The 17,845-nt window shown below is 36.0% G+C and overlaps 1 protein-coding gene across 1 annotated transcript in view; it reads left to right on the forward strand.

Annotated features, from left to right (window-relative positions):
• Positions 1-10,569: 10,569 nt before the first annotated feature.
• Positions 10,570-17,845, forward strand: part of LOC149154761 (ARM REPEAT PROTEIN INTERACTING WITH ABF2-like) — a 118,871-nt gene continuing 111,595 nt past the window's right edge. The window contains exons 1-2 of the mRNA XM_089440984.1: positions 10,570-11,127; positions 14,978-15,132. Coding sequence (XP_089297110.1) covers positions 10,908-11,127; positions 14,978-15,132 — 375 coding nt within the window. The 5' untranslated portion in view covers positions 10,570-10,907. The remainder of the gene's footprint in view (positions 11,128-14,977; positions 15,133-17,845) is intronic.

The raw sequence follows: 17,845 nt of genomic DNA on the forward strand, positions 1-17,845 counted from the left end.
GTTCATTTTAAGTCAATAGTTGAAAAAAAAAACACACATTAACATCAACTCAAAGACATATAAAAACTTAATAAATAGCAATAATCATTCAGTAACCATAATATTCATAGCTCTCTCTCTCTCTCTCTCTCTCTCTCTCTCTCTATATATATATATATATATAGATATATATATATATATATATATAGAGAGAGAGAGAGAGAGAGAGAGAGAGAGAGAGAGAGAGAGAGAGAGTATTATTAAGAAACAACATAGATCCATTTTAATTTTTGATCTACCAAGCATCAAGAGGGATCAAATCTCTTGAGGAAGGGTTTGCACCTTGAGATATTCGATTCCTCCGAGTGCTTAATAGATCCAGAATTAAGATGGATTTATGCTGGTAATAAACAATTGAACAATGACATTCCTTTGCACCACTAAGGCAATTGCTAGTTTTGATATTTTTCCTCACATGTATGCTTCCCAACCATAGTTTTACTTGTTGAATGACATACCTATGTGCTCAAAGATGTCGAGACAGCTATCAAGCCTTAAAAAAAATTGTCTAAAACCCAGGAATACACTAGCATGTGATAGAGCTTTGACACCACTGGTAATGCACTTAATTGACATTTATAGTGATTATTGAACAATTATTCAATAAATATTATTTTCATAAAAGTAAATGAGAGAAACAATGAGATAGAACCTACATAATATAACTTTGTAATTGATAATATTAAAAGGATAGAGCAATTTTCATGAGCATCTTTGAGAGTGCAACCTTGTATTGAGAAGAACTCCAGTACAATGACACCCTTTGATAAATATTACCTAGCCTTCTAACTCTATAAATAGTTTCTCATTAGTAAAAACCTAACTACTTGTGGTCCCATCATTGATGTGTACCAAACCACATAATGAACCTTATTTAAGCAGGATGATCCTTTTACATCGAGTAATTTTCTATTAACTACCTGATGTGCATTACTAAAAAAATATGAAATTGTACATTAATTGACTAGCTCTTGAGCATCTGTATATATGGTGTTTAGGGTGAGGCAACAATATTGTATTACTACAACAAAGAGCTAACAATATATATTTAAGGATGGAGCATGAACTTTGGGCAAGTGTGCTTCACCCTTGAATGTGTGTTGTTCGCTCTTTGTTCACCCTTGAATGTATGTTGTTGTCTTTTCGTTGTAGCAACACACTATTAGGGCCCTACCCTAAGCTATATATATTAAGTTGTGGTTTAGTGGTAACTCAAAATGGGTGACATTGCAATTACCTAAGTTCAACCTTGGGTAAGCATGTTCAATGTACGTTGTTGGTTATTTGCTATAGTATTACACTTTTATGCCATATCCTAACCTCACTACATCAGGATACTTAGGAGCTAACAAATTAATGTGCTAGATCATCTTCATTGAAAAAAGCTTGTTAGATATTTAGTGGATTTCTTTTAAGTGACTATTAGAATCAACAACTAGGCGGTCTCATACTTGCATGACGCAAGGTTGATTCTATCTACTACCACGAAGTGCACCATGCTTGGCCCTAACGTGGACATAGGTTAACCGACGGGATTGAACCAAGGACCTCATAAATATTGTATATAACATGCTTACTTGCTTTGCCAATTGAGCTATCCCCAAGGGAGATGATATTTAGTAGAATTTGTTCAATTCATAAAGGTTGTTTTTATTAAATAAGACCCATTTGGAGGTTGGTACTCATTAAAGATGGGACCACGAGTAGTTAAGCTTTTAATAGTGAAACTATTTATATTTTTTTTCCATGTTGTCACACACCCACCCTTCAACCTGTAAGAGGGAAAGAGACGTTTGGTACCTTGCTAACCACACACACTTACTACATTATTGCCACATGCCCACTCTCCAACTTATAGGTGAGAATGAAAATATGGATACCTTGTTAGTGCCAATGAACAATTACCTTATATATGTGTACATGCTCATCACTTAGTACTTGGTTTTTGCGTTTATGATTTATTATTATTATTATTGTTTATTCTTCATTTCTCACATTGTTGTGGTATTGCATATTCATTCGCATACTATTATGTGCAGACACATTAGGAATTGATTGGTAAGCTTAAATTTTCAAATGTCTATATTTTTTTTCACAACGTAAAATTAATCTAAATGTATTTAACTACTCAACTTGAACCATCTATAGTTATTTTCTTTGGAGGTCATATTTAGTAGTTGTTTTAACCCAATTTCAAAATGTGGTTGACACCCATTTTTGGGGGGCATGATTAAATCATGATTCATTTGAAATTCTAATAATAACAACAATAATAATCTAATTTTAAGGTCGTGGCCTCCCGTATCTAGGTGCCATGGCCAGCCCAACCACTTGCTCATAGTCAGAATAATTACGCCCTCCACTTGTCGTCCTTTCTCTGTAGCTCGATTCACCATGCCAACACCCTCCTTTATTACCAACCCCTCACAACATCCTCAAATGCCTGGAGGCAATGTCAACCTCGATATTAGCCATTACACATTTATTCCCCTCATCATGCTTTCATTATGGGGTATTCTTCCTCCTCCTTTAGTTCTCTTGCTCAACGTCTGACTGCATTCACCCACCTACTCTACTTCTACAATCATCGACACCCCTGTGCCTCCTGCACACCTCCTTGATCCCAATTACGCTACCATGATCCGTGAACAAGGGTGAGTTCGTCGCTCTAGTCATGGATGGGAAAGAGGTCACCCACCTACTATCCCTGTTGTGGAAAAAGACATAGCGTTTTACGATAACGTTATCTCAACCCATATTCAACATCAAGTTATTGAATTGGGAGTTGAGGAGATTCAATAGGGGAGGAACCCTCATTGGGTGCTTCACAATCTCCTTGCCCATCATCTCCTCGCTTAGTAACATGAACGGTCCAATGCAACCAAATGGATCATTGAAATCTCTGCCAACACCTGCCACATTATCTCCTCCCTTCATTGCCTCTCCCGTGACCTTGACATAGCCTTACCTCCAGACATTCCTTCCTCTTCTTCCTCTGGCCCTTCAACCTCCATCTATGTTCCTCTTAGCTCTTCATCGCCTTCCATTGTCTATGCGAGTGATGGGCACATCTTTTTGGCTCACAAGTTACAGAAAACCTTGTCTCATCCTGTAAACGGCCAACCAACTACTACCAAGATCTCCCCTCCTCGTCCAAGTCCTCATGGATGCTACATTATCGAAGAACAACCTGCAACTGGTCCTTTCGACAATGAGACACTATCACAACCGACCCCTCCAACGATGAATATGTACAGTAACAATAGGTCAATGCTCCTCCTGGTCTTCAGGGCGCCAACTAAGCTCAGTTAGGTTCTCTTTAGCATGACATGCTTTGTGATTCGTTTTCTTTTTTAATGTTGGTCGAAAAATGACCATGGTCCACCACAATTCTCCAGTCTATGGTTTTGTTTCTCTCATGCATTGTAATGGGTTCAAACAATGAATTTTTGAATGGTTATTCTAGTTTCCCCTTCCAGGTGCAAATAACCTTCCTCCTGCGCATTTCTAAGGCACCCCATGGGTGGTGTCTCCCCAAGTCGTCATGCTTGTACTCCATTTATTTTCTCTTATTAACATAATGTGATCTATTTGCTAAAAGAAAAAAATTCATGGCCAAACCAGACATCAAATTAGTGTATGAGCCCCCCTTGTTTATGGGACAAAAGGACCTACCTCAGTGTAACGATTTGATTGCTGAAGTTTATCGAGGTGTACATACTCTACCCCCATTTGGATTTGAACTTGTGATCTCTTAGGATAAACACACGTTCTTAACCATGAGGCCTACTCGAGCTAAACATCTTATACAATTGTACACAAATCCTTAAAATTGACCCTCGAATTGAAAATTGACGTTTATAATAACACCATTATTTTGGAGTTAAAATTATGACTTAATTGAAATTGTGGTCCTGTTAGCGAGTCCCATTGCAATTAGAAAACCTTAATATCGACCCCTAAATCTAAAAGTGGCATTTTTTTCAAGGTTAAAATTGTATCTTATTTGTAATTGTGTCTTAGTTGCACATAAATAACTTAAAAACATACATGATCACAACAAAAGATATATTATTAAAAAGAAAAGTTAGAAAACAAGAATTAATTAATTATTAAAAAAATGTAAACATGTTGTTTTAAACCATTTAGAAAAATTATTTAAAAACAAACCAAAAAATTACATTAATTAAATTAAAAAATAGAAATAAAATTTTAAAACTAAATAAAATCTATATAAAAAATAGGAGTGAACAAAATTAATTGAAAAACATAAAATAAAATAAAATAACATGGTAGGGTTATATGGGGGGAGGGTTCCCATATTTTCCACTTTCCTTCTTCCCCACTCTCATTATTGCCTCATTCCCCCCCTACCCCCCACATCCCCTCCTCTCCACCTTCATTGGCTTACCCTCTCCTTCCACATCCCCTCCCTCCCCATAAATTGCATTAACAATGGTGGTTTAAGGATTGGGGGTGGTATAGGGAAGGGATGGAAAGTGGGTAGGAGGATCGAGGATGAGGAAGAGGGGTGGAGAGAGGTAGGGAGTAGGTGGTGAAGGGTGGGGCAATGATGAGTACAAGGGTGGGGAAGGGGGAGGGCGTGGCGATTTCAAAAATTACCCCCAAATATGTTGTTGTTGTCCTTTTTTTGTTTTGTTAATTTAACCTATGGGGTTTTGAACTGGCAACCTTCACATGAGGAGTGTCTTAACAATCACTCTATGACCGACTCTTCTACATTGCATATGTGTTATTTATTATTATTATTATTATTTTCTTTCTTAAATTGTTATTTTGATTTTTCGTTTATTTTTTTAATATTTCTCTTGTGCAATTTTTATGCTATTTTAAAGTGTGTGTGTGTGTTTTCACCTTCTTTTAACCATTATTGTTATGTAAATTTAAGAGATGAGAAGGGGAGGGGGAGGACAAAGTTGGTGGAAGGTGAGGCAATGAGGGGTGCGAGCTGGGGAATCGTTGGAATGGTGATTCTAAAAATCACTTCTTCTTTTTTTTGGTAAGTGGATCCTTTCATTAATAAAAAAAAGAAGTTACATATAGTATGTATTTCCAAAGCATGACCAAAATCCAAGAGATTCTTTGTATCAAGTTTGGTTCAGACTAGCAAAATACCAATAACAGACTATCAAAAACTAACTATGACAATCATTACTACATAGAAAACCTTTTTGAAGATTCAAGAATTCAAGGGAGGAAATGGCTTTGGCATTAGCATATTTTTCCCTAATTTGATTAATTTTTCATTGTCTGCTTGGATAAATGTCTTATTTCTCTTGCGACATCATTTTTAAGCTTCCTTTTCTTGACTAAAGACCACTTTATAAACCTTTGTGTGAACCCCAAGACAGGACTTTGAAGAACTCGATCCCAGTTGGTCTTCTTCCTTGCACCAGAGATAGGCCTTATAAAGAATCCTAACGTGATGAACTGACATGTCCTTCTTATCTTTTACATGCCATTCTTCTGCAAGGATAGGTAGTCGTGGATCATCCAGATCCATATCTTCTGGTAGGGCTTGTGCTTCGACTTATTTTGATAGGGAGCAAACCATTTCCAGTAGTAATGGATTTTGTTGGTGCTCTTTTATAAATTTTTGCATGGGCTCTGGAGGATTTAGTGAGGGCTTATGAGATTCTCATTTTGTTGGTTGCACACTTGATTGAATACTATCTTTCTAGAGACTCCTTCGAAGAGGAGAGAAACTTGAACCTATTTACATATTTAGGGATTTGGTTAGGATTTAAGGCACCTCGAGGACTCAAATTTCTTCTCCTTTGGGGGACTTTTCCCAAATCATTTTTCTCTTTTTGAGAGGGGTGTTCTTTAGATGTTTCCTTTGTGTTCATTAGATAATCCGTAATAATATGCTTGCATTCATGACAACATCTGCATTAGTAGCCTCCAAGACCTTAGCAAAGTTGCCAATGACATTTTATATGTCTTTAAGGGTTTCTTCCTCCTAATATTCCTTTAGAAGAGAAATGAGTTGAACCCACACCAGGGTATGAAGGAAGTCTTCCTTCTCTGGATTATTGTACTCATTCCAAAATCATATGAAGAGGTCTGTATTATTAAAAAATATGATCCTCCTTCATAAACCCTCGATTTTATCTTCAAGCTGGAGAAAATGATCGTGACTATTCCTTTTGCCCCTAGCTCTAATTCTATTTGACCTTGGAGGTTCAATTTAGTTTGAATCCACCCAATCATAGACTTTTCAAAGGCATAATTTGATAAACTTACAGATCAGAGCATGATCATGCATATATTGGATATATTCTCCAATCTTGCTAGATTTAACCTCATATTTTGGATCTTGCACTGCTTTTAGCAGACAATGCCCTATATTTCTAGCTTGCAAGACGCACCCAACAGAGGCTTCTATATGAAACCAAAAACCCCACTTTTCCTAATTGCTCTATGAAAAGGATGTTGAGATGAGGATATTGAAAGGGAAACCAGTAGATCTAGAATCTTTATGAATTCTCGAAACAATCTAACTGCAAAGCTAATCATGGATGACTATGTAGAAGAAACCCTACCCCTATATGTTATTTTATTTTTTTATTAGTCGTATGCAATTTTGTTTAAAAAAATGGTGTTTTATTCCATTTTAAAGTTTTTTAATGTAAATTTAAAATAACAATGACAATACTAACATTCTCTTTTAATATATGATTTATCACTTCTTCTTCTTCTTCTTTTTCATGTTTTATGTTTCTAGTTGTAATTGTGCATGTTTCTAAGATACATATCCATAATGATATTGATTGTCAAGTCACAATTTCAAAAAAAGTATGGTTTAACTTAAAAAAAAAAAAGAACAAGTAACATTAGTTTTTGATTAAGAGCTAATTTTAAGGTTCTTATTTGCAATGGTACTAATAGTGAAGGCCATTATTTCAATTTAATTATAATTTTAGCTCCATTTTTTGTATGCTACTAGGAGCATCACTTTTCATTTTGAGCATCAATTTGAAGCTTTTTATCCACAATGATATCAATTATCAAGGTTCCAATTTCAAACAAGTTGCAATATTAACCACCACAAAAAAAGTGCTACAAGGAGCACCACTTTTTAATTATGGGGTTGATTTAGGTGTTTTGACCCAAAAATATGGGATTTTTGGGCTAGAGTTCTCTTTTTGAGGTCGATATTCTCATTAAGTTGTCAATTGTGTTTCTATAGGTCGTAATATTGCTTTAGTTTTCTTCAAGGTTAATTGTAAAAACTTGAACAACGCCATTCCTTTGCACCATTGGGGGTAATTGATGATTTTAACTATTTTCCTCGTATGTATGCATCCTAGCCGCAATTTTACTTGTTGATGTCATAACTCTATGTTTAAATATGTTAGAACACATCCTTGGCCTAAAAAAAAAGTTCGACATTTGCGTAGGCATTGACATATGATAGAGCCTTGATACCACTTTTAATGGACTTGACTAACATAAATAGTGGTTACCAAACAATGTTTAAGAAATATAAACCAATAAAAAACAAATAAGAGAGACAATGCTAAACACTTGCATAATATAACTTTTGTATTAATAAATTACAAAAGAGAGAGTAATGTTCATGAGCCATTTTGAGGGGGCAACCTCATGTTAAGTAGAGCTTCAATGCAATAACACCACTTAATAAAACATTATCTGGCCTTTTAGCTCTATTAATAGTTTCCCAATAGTAAACCTTAATTAGTTGTGGTCCCATCATTAATGAGAACCAACCACTTGGTGGGCCTTATTTGGTAAAAACAACCTTTTTACATTGAGTAATTTCACATTGATTAGCTAATGTGCCTTACTTAAAGAAGATGACTTGGTACATTGATTGACTAACTCCTAAATATCCCAATGTAGGGAGGATACGGTAAGGCCCTAACAATGTATTGTCACAACAAAGAGTGAACAACATATATTTAAGGGTGGAGAATGCATGCCCAAAGTTCAACCTTTGATAACACATTATTAATCTTTAGCTTTATAAATAATTTTTCACTCGCAAAACCCTAACTACTTATGGTCCCAACATTAATGAGTACCAACCAATGAGTGGGCCTTATATAATAAAACAAACCCTTTACATTGAGTAACTTCCCAATGATTATCTAATGGGCCTTACTCAAAGAGATGAACTTGTACACAAATTAACTAGCTCCTAAGTATCTTGATGTAAGGAGTATATATTAGGGCCCTCACAATGTACCATTACAACAAAGAGCCAAAGCATGCTCGACCCTTGAATGTTTGTTGTTGTCTTTTTTTTGTAGGAGTACACTATCAAGGCCCCACCCTAATCTATACATGTTGGGTTGTAGTTTGGTGGATTTAAGTGGTTGTCATTATGATGACCTAAGTTCAACCTTGGGTAAGCATGCTCCACCTTTGGATGTATGTTGTTATTACTTTGTTGTAGCAACACACTATTAGGGCCTTACTAGAGGAATTTACCCTTACTAAATGTATGGTCTTGAATCAATGGTAAGACAACGTTAAACTTAGATACGTCGAGCTACCCCTTGATGTTACTTATTATATTTATGCCTCGAGGGCTAGCTCAAAAGGTTTGACTTGCCACGTTGAAGCTAATAAGCCATATTCATCAAGGAGGTCACAAGGTTGATTTCACTTGGGTCCCTTTGAGTTAGGTGTACATGTTTTCCTTTAACATCATTAACTGCAAGGACCATCCACAAGATGTGAGGAAGCGCTTATAAGGCATCCTCAAATAAATTTTCTACACATATGTAAGCCTTAAGGGTTAACATGTATATATGTGTGCATATGCGTGTAAGTCTCAAGGGTTAGTTAAAGTGGTTTGGCATGTCATGTCTGAGGTCATATTGACCAAAGAGGTCATGAGGTCAATTCCACCTAAGTAGCTTTAGGTTACGTGTACATGTTGTTTGTTGACAACATTATCATTCATGAAATGTGAGGAAGTAATTGAAGGATTTCCTCAAATAAGATTGTCCTTAGTACATATGTATGTATATATACAATTCTTATTATTACTATTATTATTTCAATCACATTTTTATTTATGGCATGGCACAACTTTAATTTTCATCTTTAAAGTCATGCTTACAAACACAATTTACAAATAAGGAATCTTGATGTAATGGGGAAACACATCTTTATTTATAGCATGACTAATGCTAGTTAATGAAGCTACACCACATTTAATAAATGACCATGTCATTAGGAGTTTGATTGGATGGCTACATAGAGGTATCCCTACACTCGAAGGACGCGTCTATTTTTTTGGTATCCTTAGGTTAGTTGAAGTGTTTTGACGTGACATGCCGAAGCCATATTAACTAGAAATGCCATAAGGTAGATTCCATTTGGAGTCATCTAGGTTATCTATATATTGTTTGTTAACAACATTTACTTTGGGTACCATTCATAAAAGTGGTTAGAAAATTTTCTCAAATATTATAAATTTACTCTTTTATTTTTATGATTTTATTTTCATTCTGAACTTATGTTTACAACCACCATTAACAACTCATAAATCTTGATGTTATTAGGGGACATATGTTTATTTATAGAAAAATTTGTTAATGAAGCTACTCATAACATTTTAAAAAATGATTATGTAATTAGGAGTTTGATTGGATGGTTATGCAACGTGTTTGTGCATTTAAAAGATAGATATGGTAGTTTCTAGAAGCATATTTACATTGATCTGGTACACAATACTTAAATTAAAAACTCTTCTAATGGAGTACTAGAGGAACTTAGTCTTGATTTATTAGAAATACATATCTTAATTATAAATTGATGATCCTCAATCTTTTAGAAATTTTAAATTGAGTTTTGGTTAAAAAATATATAATAAATTATTAAAAAAATTAATAACTTTTTTGATATACATTTTATTTATAAAATTCACATTTATATCCTTCAATATTATATAATTAATAAAATACCTTAGAACATTAAACACCAACTTAAATTAATTTCTTAATTAATAAAATTTAATAATTTTATTTTATTAATATATATATATATATATATATTTTAAATATGTAAAAACTTTTTAATATATAAATAAATAGTATTATAATAGGTAATTCACTAAACACATCCATTAAAATATAGACTACAAGTAATAAATTAATCCCTTAAAATTAATAAACAAATAAAACTTTTATATACATAAAATGTTAGTAGTTATACATTTAAATAATAATTAATCTAAATTAAATTAATCCATTAAAATTAACAAAAACATTGAAACATTTGTTTGCATTAACTATTAATCACTTATATATTTAAATAATTGATCTAAATAGTCTGACAGGTACTTATACATTTAAATAATTAATCTAAAGAGCCGTGTGATAGATGGGTTATACATTAAAGAATTGGTGTAAATAACCCAACAATATATGAGAGAGAGTTACATGGGTTGAATTAATGGATTTTTTTACATTTTGCTAGGAAGAAACTGCCATAAGGAAAAAGGGTCTGCCTCAATTTGTCTAGCATTCCTGGGCGGCCAGAGGAACCGATTCAAATCAGCCCGGAGCCAATAAAAGGGAGAGAGAGGGTGGAGAGAGAGGGTGACAAAGAGGAGGGAAGAGAAATTTTTACCAGACCCTACATCCGAGCAGGTTCGCAAAACCGGAGTAGTGTTATCAGGTAGGTTTGTTGTCGAATTCGGGTGGTTTGCACGAAAACCGCTTTGTGGCAAGCAGGAAGGTGCCTTTTCCCTCCCAGAAAGCCCAAGGTCTGGGATAATAAAAGAGGGAACAGAGACGTCTCTCCCCAGCTCTGCTTCCTTCTTGCAGGGCTGTCTGCTTTTAATAGGGGAGGAGGGATTAATTCCATCCATGGAGCGGGCAGATGCACTGGCAAGTGAAAGGAAAGGGCACAAGCGGAAACTGGGAGAAACCTCGCTGGAGACACTCGAGCCCGGTGACACCAGCAGTCCTCTACCTCAGGACGTCCAAATTCAGGTTAACAAGCTCAATTCTAGCTTCTCATGGCGGGAGGCGGATCGCCTTGTTGCCAGGCGAGCGGCTCACGCGCTTGCAGAGTTCGCCAAACACGGTAAGGCAGACATTTTATGTGTGTGCGTGTTTTTTTTGGTTCTCTAAATTTATATTCCTACAAAGCTTGTTTATGCGGGTTGAACCTTTGCCGTAACTCTGTCTGGAACTTTGTTTTGTGGACTGTAAAGAAATTTCAAGATAACTCCTTCTTTTATTCCGTTGTACTGTGAAAACAGTTTTGTTATCCGTAAGATTCGAAAATTTGGCGTAATGGTGAAAGATTTTTTTGGATCTTTATTCCTCCAGTGTCCAAGTATTTTTTGTTTGGAGAAATATAGATTTAGATCTTTAGCGTTTTGAAAAGAACTTTGCATTTCGTGAGATTCGTAGCTTTGTCGTCAAGATGAGGGAGTTTTGAATCTCGGATTTTAAGATTTCTTTTAACCCCTAAATTTATTTTCTACATTTCGAAACTAACTACTTACCGGAGAGCTTCGAAAAGTTTAGCGTCATGGACTTTTATTGTAGTCTTACTTATGCTTTATTTTGAAGTGTCTAACTCATGCTTTTTGATTTTTGGCACTGTCAAAAGAATTTCGTACACTGTAAGATTTGACCCTAGGCTTCACAGCAACAGATTGTCTGCGGTTCATACCCTTGAGTTTGAGTATTTTTTAGGTTATTTGTTTTGTTCTTGTGATTTTGATCCGCTGCATCAGAAAAAAGAGTTTTGTTTTGTCTCAGTGATGCCAGAATAATTTGTTTCCATGAAGTAGCTGGTTCTCTTTTTCAGTTCTAGTTTTATTGTTGTTGTTTATTTTTAAGAAACGGTTATTTTATATTAATCCAAGTGGAAAACTGGCCTGTACGATTGTTCTTCTTCATCAGCATTCCAAAATTGTTCTAAAAGCAGCCTATTTCTACCTTACCTTTTTCTAGCTATAGTTCTGACTACATTTATTTTGTAGAGCCTCCACAAGACTCCATTATATTCAGCAAAATTACAAAACATTTAAAACAGAAACAGTTTTTGCCAACCGCAGCCTTCCTTTTCGGCTTGGAAGCTTTCCGTCTTGTCCAGCCTGTTCTGCTTCTATCTGTTCCAGGGGCTCGTTGTGAAGCTGCCTGCACTCCAGGAGGAGGATTTTCGGGGATCCCATACACATCTTTAAGTATACCCAAAGTCACCGTGTCAACTGTTAACTCAATAAAATCCACTTTTAAAGTTAGGTTGTCTACCTTTGTAGCCAGTTTATCCACTGTCAGCTGGAGTCGCTCCACCTTTGTTTTTTTTGTTTTTTTAAATCATATCAGTTCTGTGAATTTCTGCAATGGTTAAAAGGATTTTACACCCTGCCATATATGAGGATCTGCCATCTTGGTAAATTTTAGTTTCATTCTGTAGAAAATTATCTTTTTTATTTTCCTTGAATTGTGAATGGAATTGTCTCAAGATATTTGAACTTGTGCTGTTCTGGAAAAATCCTCTTTGTTTAACTCCGGAATCTGGAGTGTGTTTATCATTTATTCTCAATGGAACAGTTCTTTTATCCCCAGCACGTGATTTTTTTTATCTACCTAGAGTGATTGTTTACAATTGAAGTGGAGAGTGTTTTGGTTTTAATTCCAGAAGTTTAAATTTTTTTCATTGTTTTAAATTGTCCACATTGTAAACAAAAACTAAATCTTTGAAATCCTGCTGGAAGTCGTTTTGGATACTGAGAATTTGGATGGTAAGCAATTTTCAGGTCTTTGTGTTTGAAAATAGTGCTTTGAATCACTTGCTTTGTGAAAGAATTGCCTCCATGTGATTTAAAATTCAGTATCCTGTTGGAACCTCTTTCAGATTAATCTTGAGAGCACAAGCAACATTGAGTTATTAAACTTGAGAGCACAAGTAACATGGAGTTATTAATCTTGATTCTTGAGGGCACAACATTGTGATATTTTTCCCCTCCTTTGAAAATTGTGCCTCCTGTGCATGTTTAAAAGACTGTTGAGTTACTATTTCTTGGATCTTGCAAAGCTCACTGATGAGCTAGTCACTCTAAGCTGTGTAATGTGACTGGGAATTTGGTTGCTGATGTTGGCATCTAGAAATGCTTCAAATGGGGTAGACTTACAGAATTCAAAGAGCTTTGTATGTCTGACCGTGTATGATTTTGGTTTATATAACTTACAGCCAATGGAGTTTGCAAATCTTCTTTTTAATTTTCTAAAATCCAAAATGTTTGTTGAACTTGGATATCTCTGACTTTAAACGCTTATGACAAAATCTTGGCGACCTTGTTATATATACACACCTACAGAGATTCGGAGCCCAATTCTTGCATTTGGAAGTGCATTTGTTAGATTAATCTGAACTTTCAGTGAAACTCTTTACCCCTTTTCTATCCCATATGACTTCAGCTTCTAGACTGGGGAGACCCCTTGTCTCTTCTAGATATGCAGTGAGCAGATTGGTTCCCCCTAGGGCTTCTAGGAGGTTTTTTGCTCATGGCACAGCACTCAGCTTGGGTGCCACAGGGCCAATATACATCACATCTCATTGAAACCTGGCTCCTCAAAAATTACTGCCCACCAGTGTTCCTTTCGATGGCTTTGAGTGTTAGGGGAGTTTCAGTGGATGGCTGACGTTTGCCCCTCACAGACTGCATCCTCCAGTCTTCTTTGGATTCTTCAGATAAAGTTGTCAGGATTAAGCATTGGTCCCTTCTCAACAACAGATGGTGACAGAGGTTACCTTTTACTTCCCCCGGACCTTCCAATGTTCCCCCCGATGCTGATAATGAGCTAGGGCCTTGCTGTTATATCTGGCCCCTCTTTCTTTTCTTTCTTTATCCTGACATTTCTTGATCATGCCTTTTCATGTATTTCCCATGTACCTGTTATTTTAGTCTACTTTATGTTATATTTCTACTGATTGTTGTTAGTTACAGAGCTTTCCTAATTGGAAGTTTAGCCTCTATGGAGTTATCATGCAGAAGGCAGGCCAACAACATTGTGCACCCATGTTATGAACTGTTCCTTTGTGTTGGTGGAACTGAGTTAAATAAATAAATTGATGCCAAAATTTTAGTGCATTTATTAGCAATGGATTTCCCTGTGGCTTGTGAAGTTTGAACCTATTCAGCCTTGTCTGCAGAGATGACATATCTGCAAGGGCCAAGGCAACTGGTTTTGTTACTGCTAGTTTCTGGAAATCTCTGAAATCCATATAGTATGAACCTTCTTTGCATCTATGTTTAGGTATGTTTTCTGTAAACAGCAATATAAGTAACAATTTTCCATTCGATAGTTACAGGTTGCCATAGTCTCAGTCTATAATCTTTAGAGTCACAGTGTAGCTGCCCTATTCCTTTTCATTCTGATCAAGGAGATAGCTATGCCATTTATACCATATGCATTTATCATGCAACTTTGAGCAAATAACACAGGTCATGATGCTAAATTGGGACAGTACTTGCTTTTGATTAACAAAATATTTTAGTATGATGGTTTCCTCAGTTCAGCCATTTTGCGTGGTCACTGTATGTACACACTATCTGTGCTAATACCAGTACTGAACTGTATGTGCATGTGGGGTCCATAATGCCATTTTCATTATTGTTCAACTAACTTTTGATGGTTTGCTATTTCTAGAGAATGTTTTGTAAAGGTGCTGTATTATGTACATCTGAAATTCCTTTTTTCATGGTTTCGAAGTATTTTCTGTTTATTTTATTGGAATAGGGTGACTGGATGCTACACTTATTGTCGGTTTTTGCATGCTAAGTCCATGTTAATAATGATAATTTTTTAAAGATATTTTTTGCAAGCTTATTGATTCAGTGTGGCCATATTTTGTCCTTCATGCTTTGAATGAAGATCTATTTTGGCTGGAGTTGATGCATGGTTTTTATTTGCAGAAGAGCACGTCGACATTATTGTGGATGGAGGAGCTATACCTGCTTTGGTTCAACATCTTCAAACACCTGCAGTTGGTGAGGGAGAGGGACCGATTGCTTGTGAGCACGAGGTTGAAAAGGATGCTGCATTTGCCTTGGGACTCCTTGCAGTGAAGGTAGGAAGGGCTTTCCTTCTCTTGTTTAACATATGATTTGCTTAATATCTTGCTTCTGTCATGTCCCTTTTTCGAGTGATCACTGCAGGGGAAACACTGATTTAATTAGATTAAAACGTGGCCAGGAGAACAAAGGGAACTTTCTAAAGTCACATTATTATGTATTTACTTGCCCATGGTATTGGCACCCATGGAATACTAACCCATGGTATTGGTATCCATGGAATACTTGCCCATGGTATTGGGATGGCCAAAGATTATAAAAGGGAGCTCTAGATCATTCTTTAGATATGTTTGGATAACTGATGGATTGCTTACTTTGGCTCGTGGAGCTTGCTTGAGGGTTTATAACCTATGTTGCCAGGAAACGTGGGTTCGGGGACGGAGACGGGTACGTCACTTTTTGAAACAGGGTGCATGGGTTCGTCGGGTGTGTATATATATATATATATTATATTTTATAAATTATAATATATTTGAATTTGTGTATTTTCCAACTTTAAACATGAAAAATAAAATATTTATGATTTAAACTTCAAAGATTTGTTCTAACTTCTAATTTCTCATGCTATCTAATTATGGCCTTGAGGCTTGTACCTATGATCCAATTATCTTCCTCCTCTGCTACAAATTTGAGCACTGCCTTGTGGCATAGATTTTTAATGTGAAGGCAAATGCATCTATAAAATGTAGAATGCTCTAATGCTGTGGCTGAGAATAAACTTTAAAGGTTTGCTACAGAAAATAAATATAAATGACAACAAAATTCATAAAGAACATAGCTATTAATGACAGAGGGAGGGTGCCTTTCTGAAGAATATAGCAGCAGCTAAGGGGCACAGTCTTGAGGACGTTATTGCAGCATGAGAGTGCCTTACTTGATGGCTGCTGTGTACTGTTCTACTATTGTTAGTAGCATGAGGGACAAATTAGAGGCAGTTACACCGTCTCTCATTCTTGTCACCTTGATAATGTTATGTAGATGTTCATACTTGAAATAAGAGTGAACTTGCATCACTTTCATACTTGCCCAGTAAGTTCTAGCAGTAACTTATATATTGTAATTTGTCATAATGATAAACGATAAACGTGACATGGAAGACTTCCATACAACATTGACTACTTATTTTATTGTTTCATAGGAGATCTTTATATTTGCAGTTGTTCTCAATGAATGAATTTTTTTATGCTACCCATGTAAAAGAATTGGTAATTATTGTTGGCTGGCACTGCTCATTTAGAGATATACTCACAGTTAAGTAAAATTCAATTCCTTCATGCTTGTTTACAGCAGGTAACAAAAAAATGGCAAAATGCTATATTTGACATCTTAAAAAGGAGAGTTCAAGGGGGTATACCAGTGAGTTCCAAGATTATTTGAGGTGCTCTAAAGCTTCATTGTGTATATGGAGCTAACGAAAACAATAGTTTGTCCCTTAGCATATAGAGTGGAAGGGCAGTTTTATTATTTAAGTTTCACATGATGTGGAGTCACTCTTTTATAGCCAAAGAAATACCTGCGGTCCTGCTGCAGTGCTGCACCCAAACACTGCTTGTCATAAACTCACCGCTGGTCAGGTCTCTTGTAGTGCTTTCATTTGGACTCTGTACCTGTTTCCTATGCAAAAATGGATGCCATTTGGACCTGTCACCTGTGCTCGCTGCTGCGAAAATGCGAAAATGGGCGTTGTCTGCTCTGCAAATCGAGTTGCAATTAGAGTGGCGAGCAAAATGCAAAGCGAGAATGAACAAAATGTCAAGCCACCAATAAATAAAATGTCAAAATGACATTAGAGTAGGGTTTTGTGGTTTTTCATTAAATAAAAAACTAAATTTTGATTGCCCCTTGTGCCTTAGACGAACCCACCAAGCACCCTTTTTTGGGGTTCACCGCACTCGATGCATGAAAAGAACCCATTTCAAGTTTGCGAAGTACTGGGTTCTTTAGGGTTTGTCTTAGAGGTACCTGTTCCAACACCCAGAACGTGGGGACGAGAACCCGGGGCGGGTTCGAGAACCCCACCCGTGGGTTCGCGAATCCGTGCAACAAAGTTTATAACCTAAGTCACCTGACACGGGGATTCAGGATTCGTAGGATACAGGGATTTGAGTGTCGGATTCGGACACGTTGACCCCCCGGAACAGGACACATAGGATTCGTTATATATTATTTTATTAATATATATATATATATATATATATATATATATAAAATTAGATATTTCTTACACAAATTCTCATTAATGATACAAATTCATTGATTTCAAACATAGATCTTCATCTAGATGTTAGTTTTACTGTTTACAAAGTAAGTTAGTAACATTATAGCATGCATAGTACATACAAAATTCAAATATCTGCATAAACCTTCACAAACCTCATAAACCTTCATAAACCCTCACAAACCTCATAAATCCTCACTCATAAACCCTCACAAACCTCATAAACCCTCTCTCATAAATCTCATAAACCCTCTCTCATAAACCTCATAAACCCTCACTTTTAGTTTTTTGGGATTTGAATCCAAAACAGGGACACGACCGAGATTCGATGGTGTCCCATTTTAGGATTTGAATTCCCATTGAATTGTGTGGGATTCGGACACGGTGCCTGTTTTGGATGAATCCAGTTTCATAGTTTATAACCCTGAGCATGATGTTATTCGATCGAGCAACTAGCCACCCTAGTTGATTAAAAATAACGATATGTTCTT

This window comes from Pinus tabuliformis, chromosome 9 (assembly GCF_031772625.1).
Source record: "Pinus tabuliformis cultivar Carrire ecotype Pingquan chromosome 9, CPIR1, whole genome shotgun sequence".
Taxonomy (NCBI): domain Eukaryota; kingdom Viridiplantae; phylum Streptophyta; class Pinopsida; order Pinales; family Pinaceae; genus Pinus; species Pinus tabuliformis.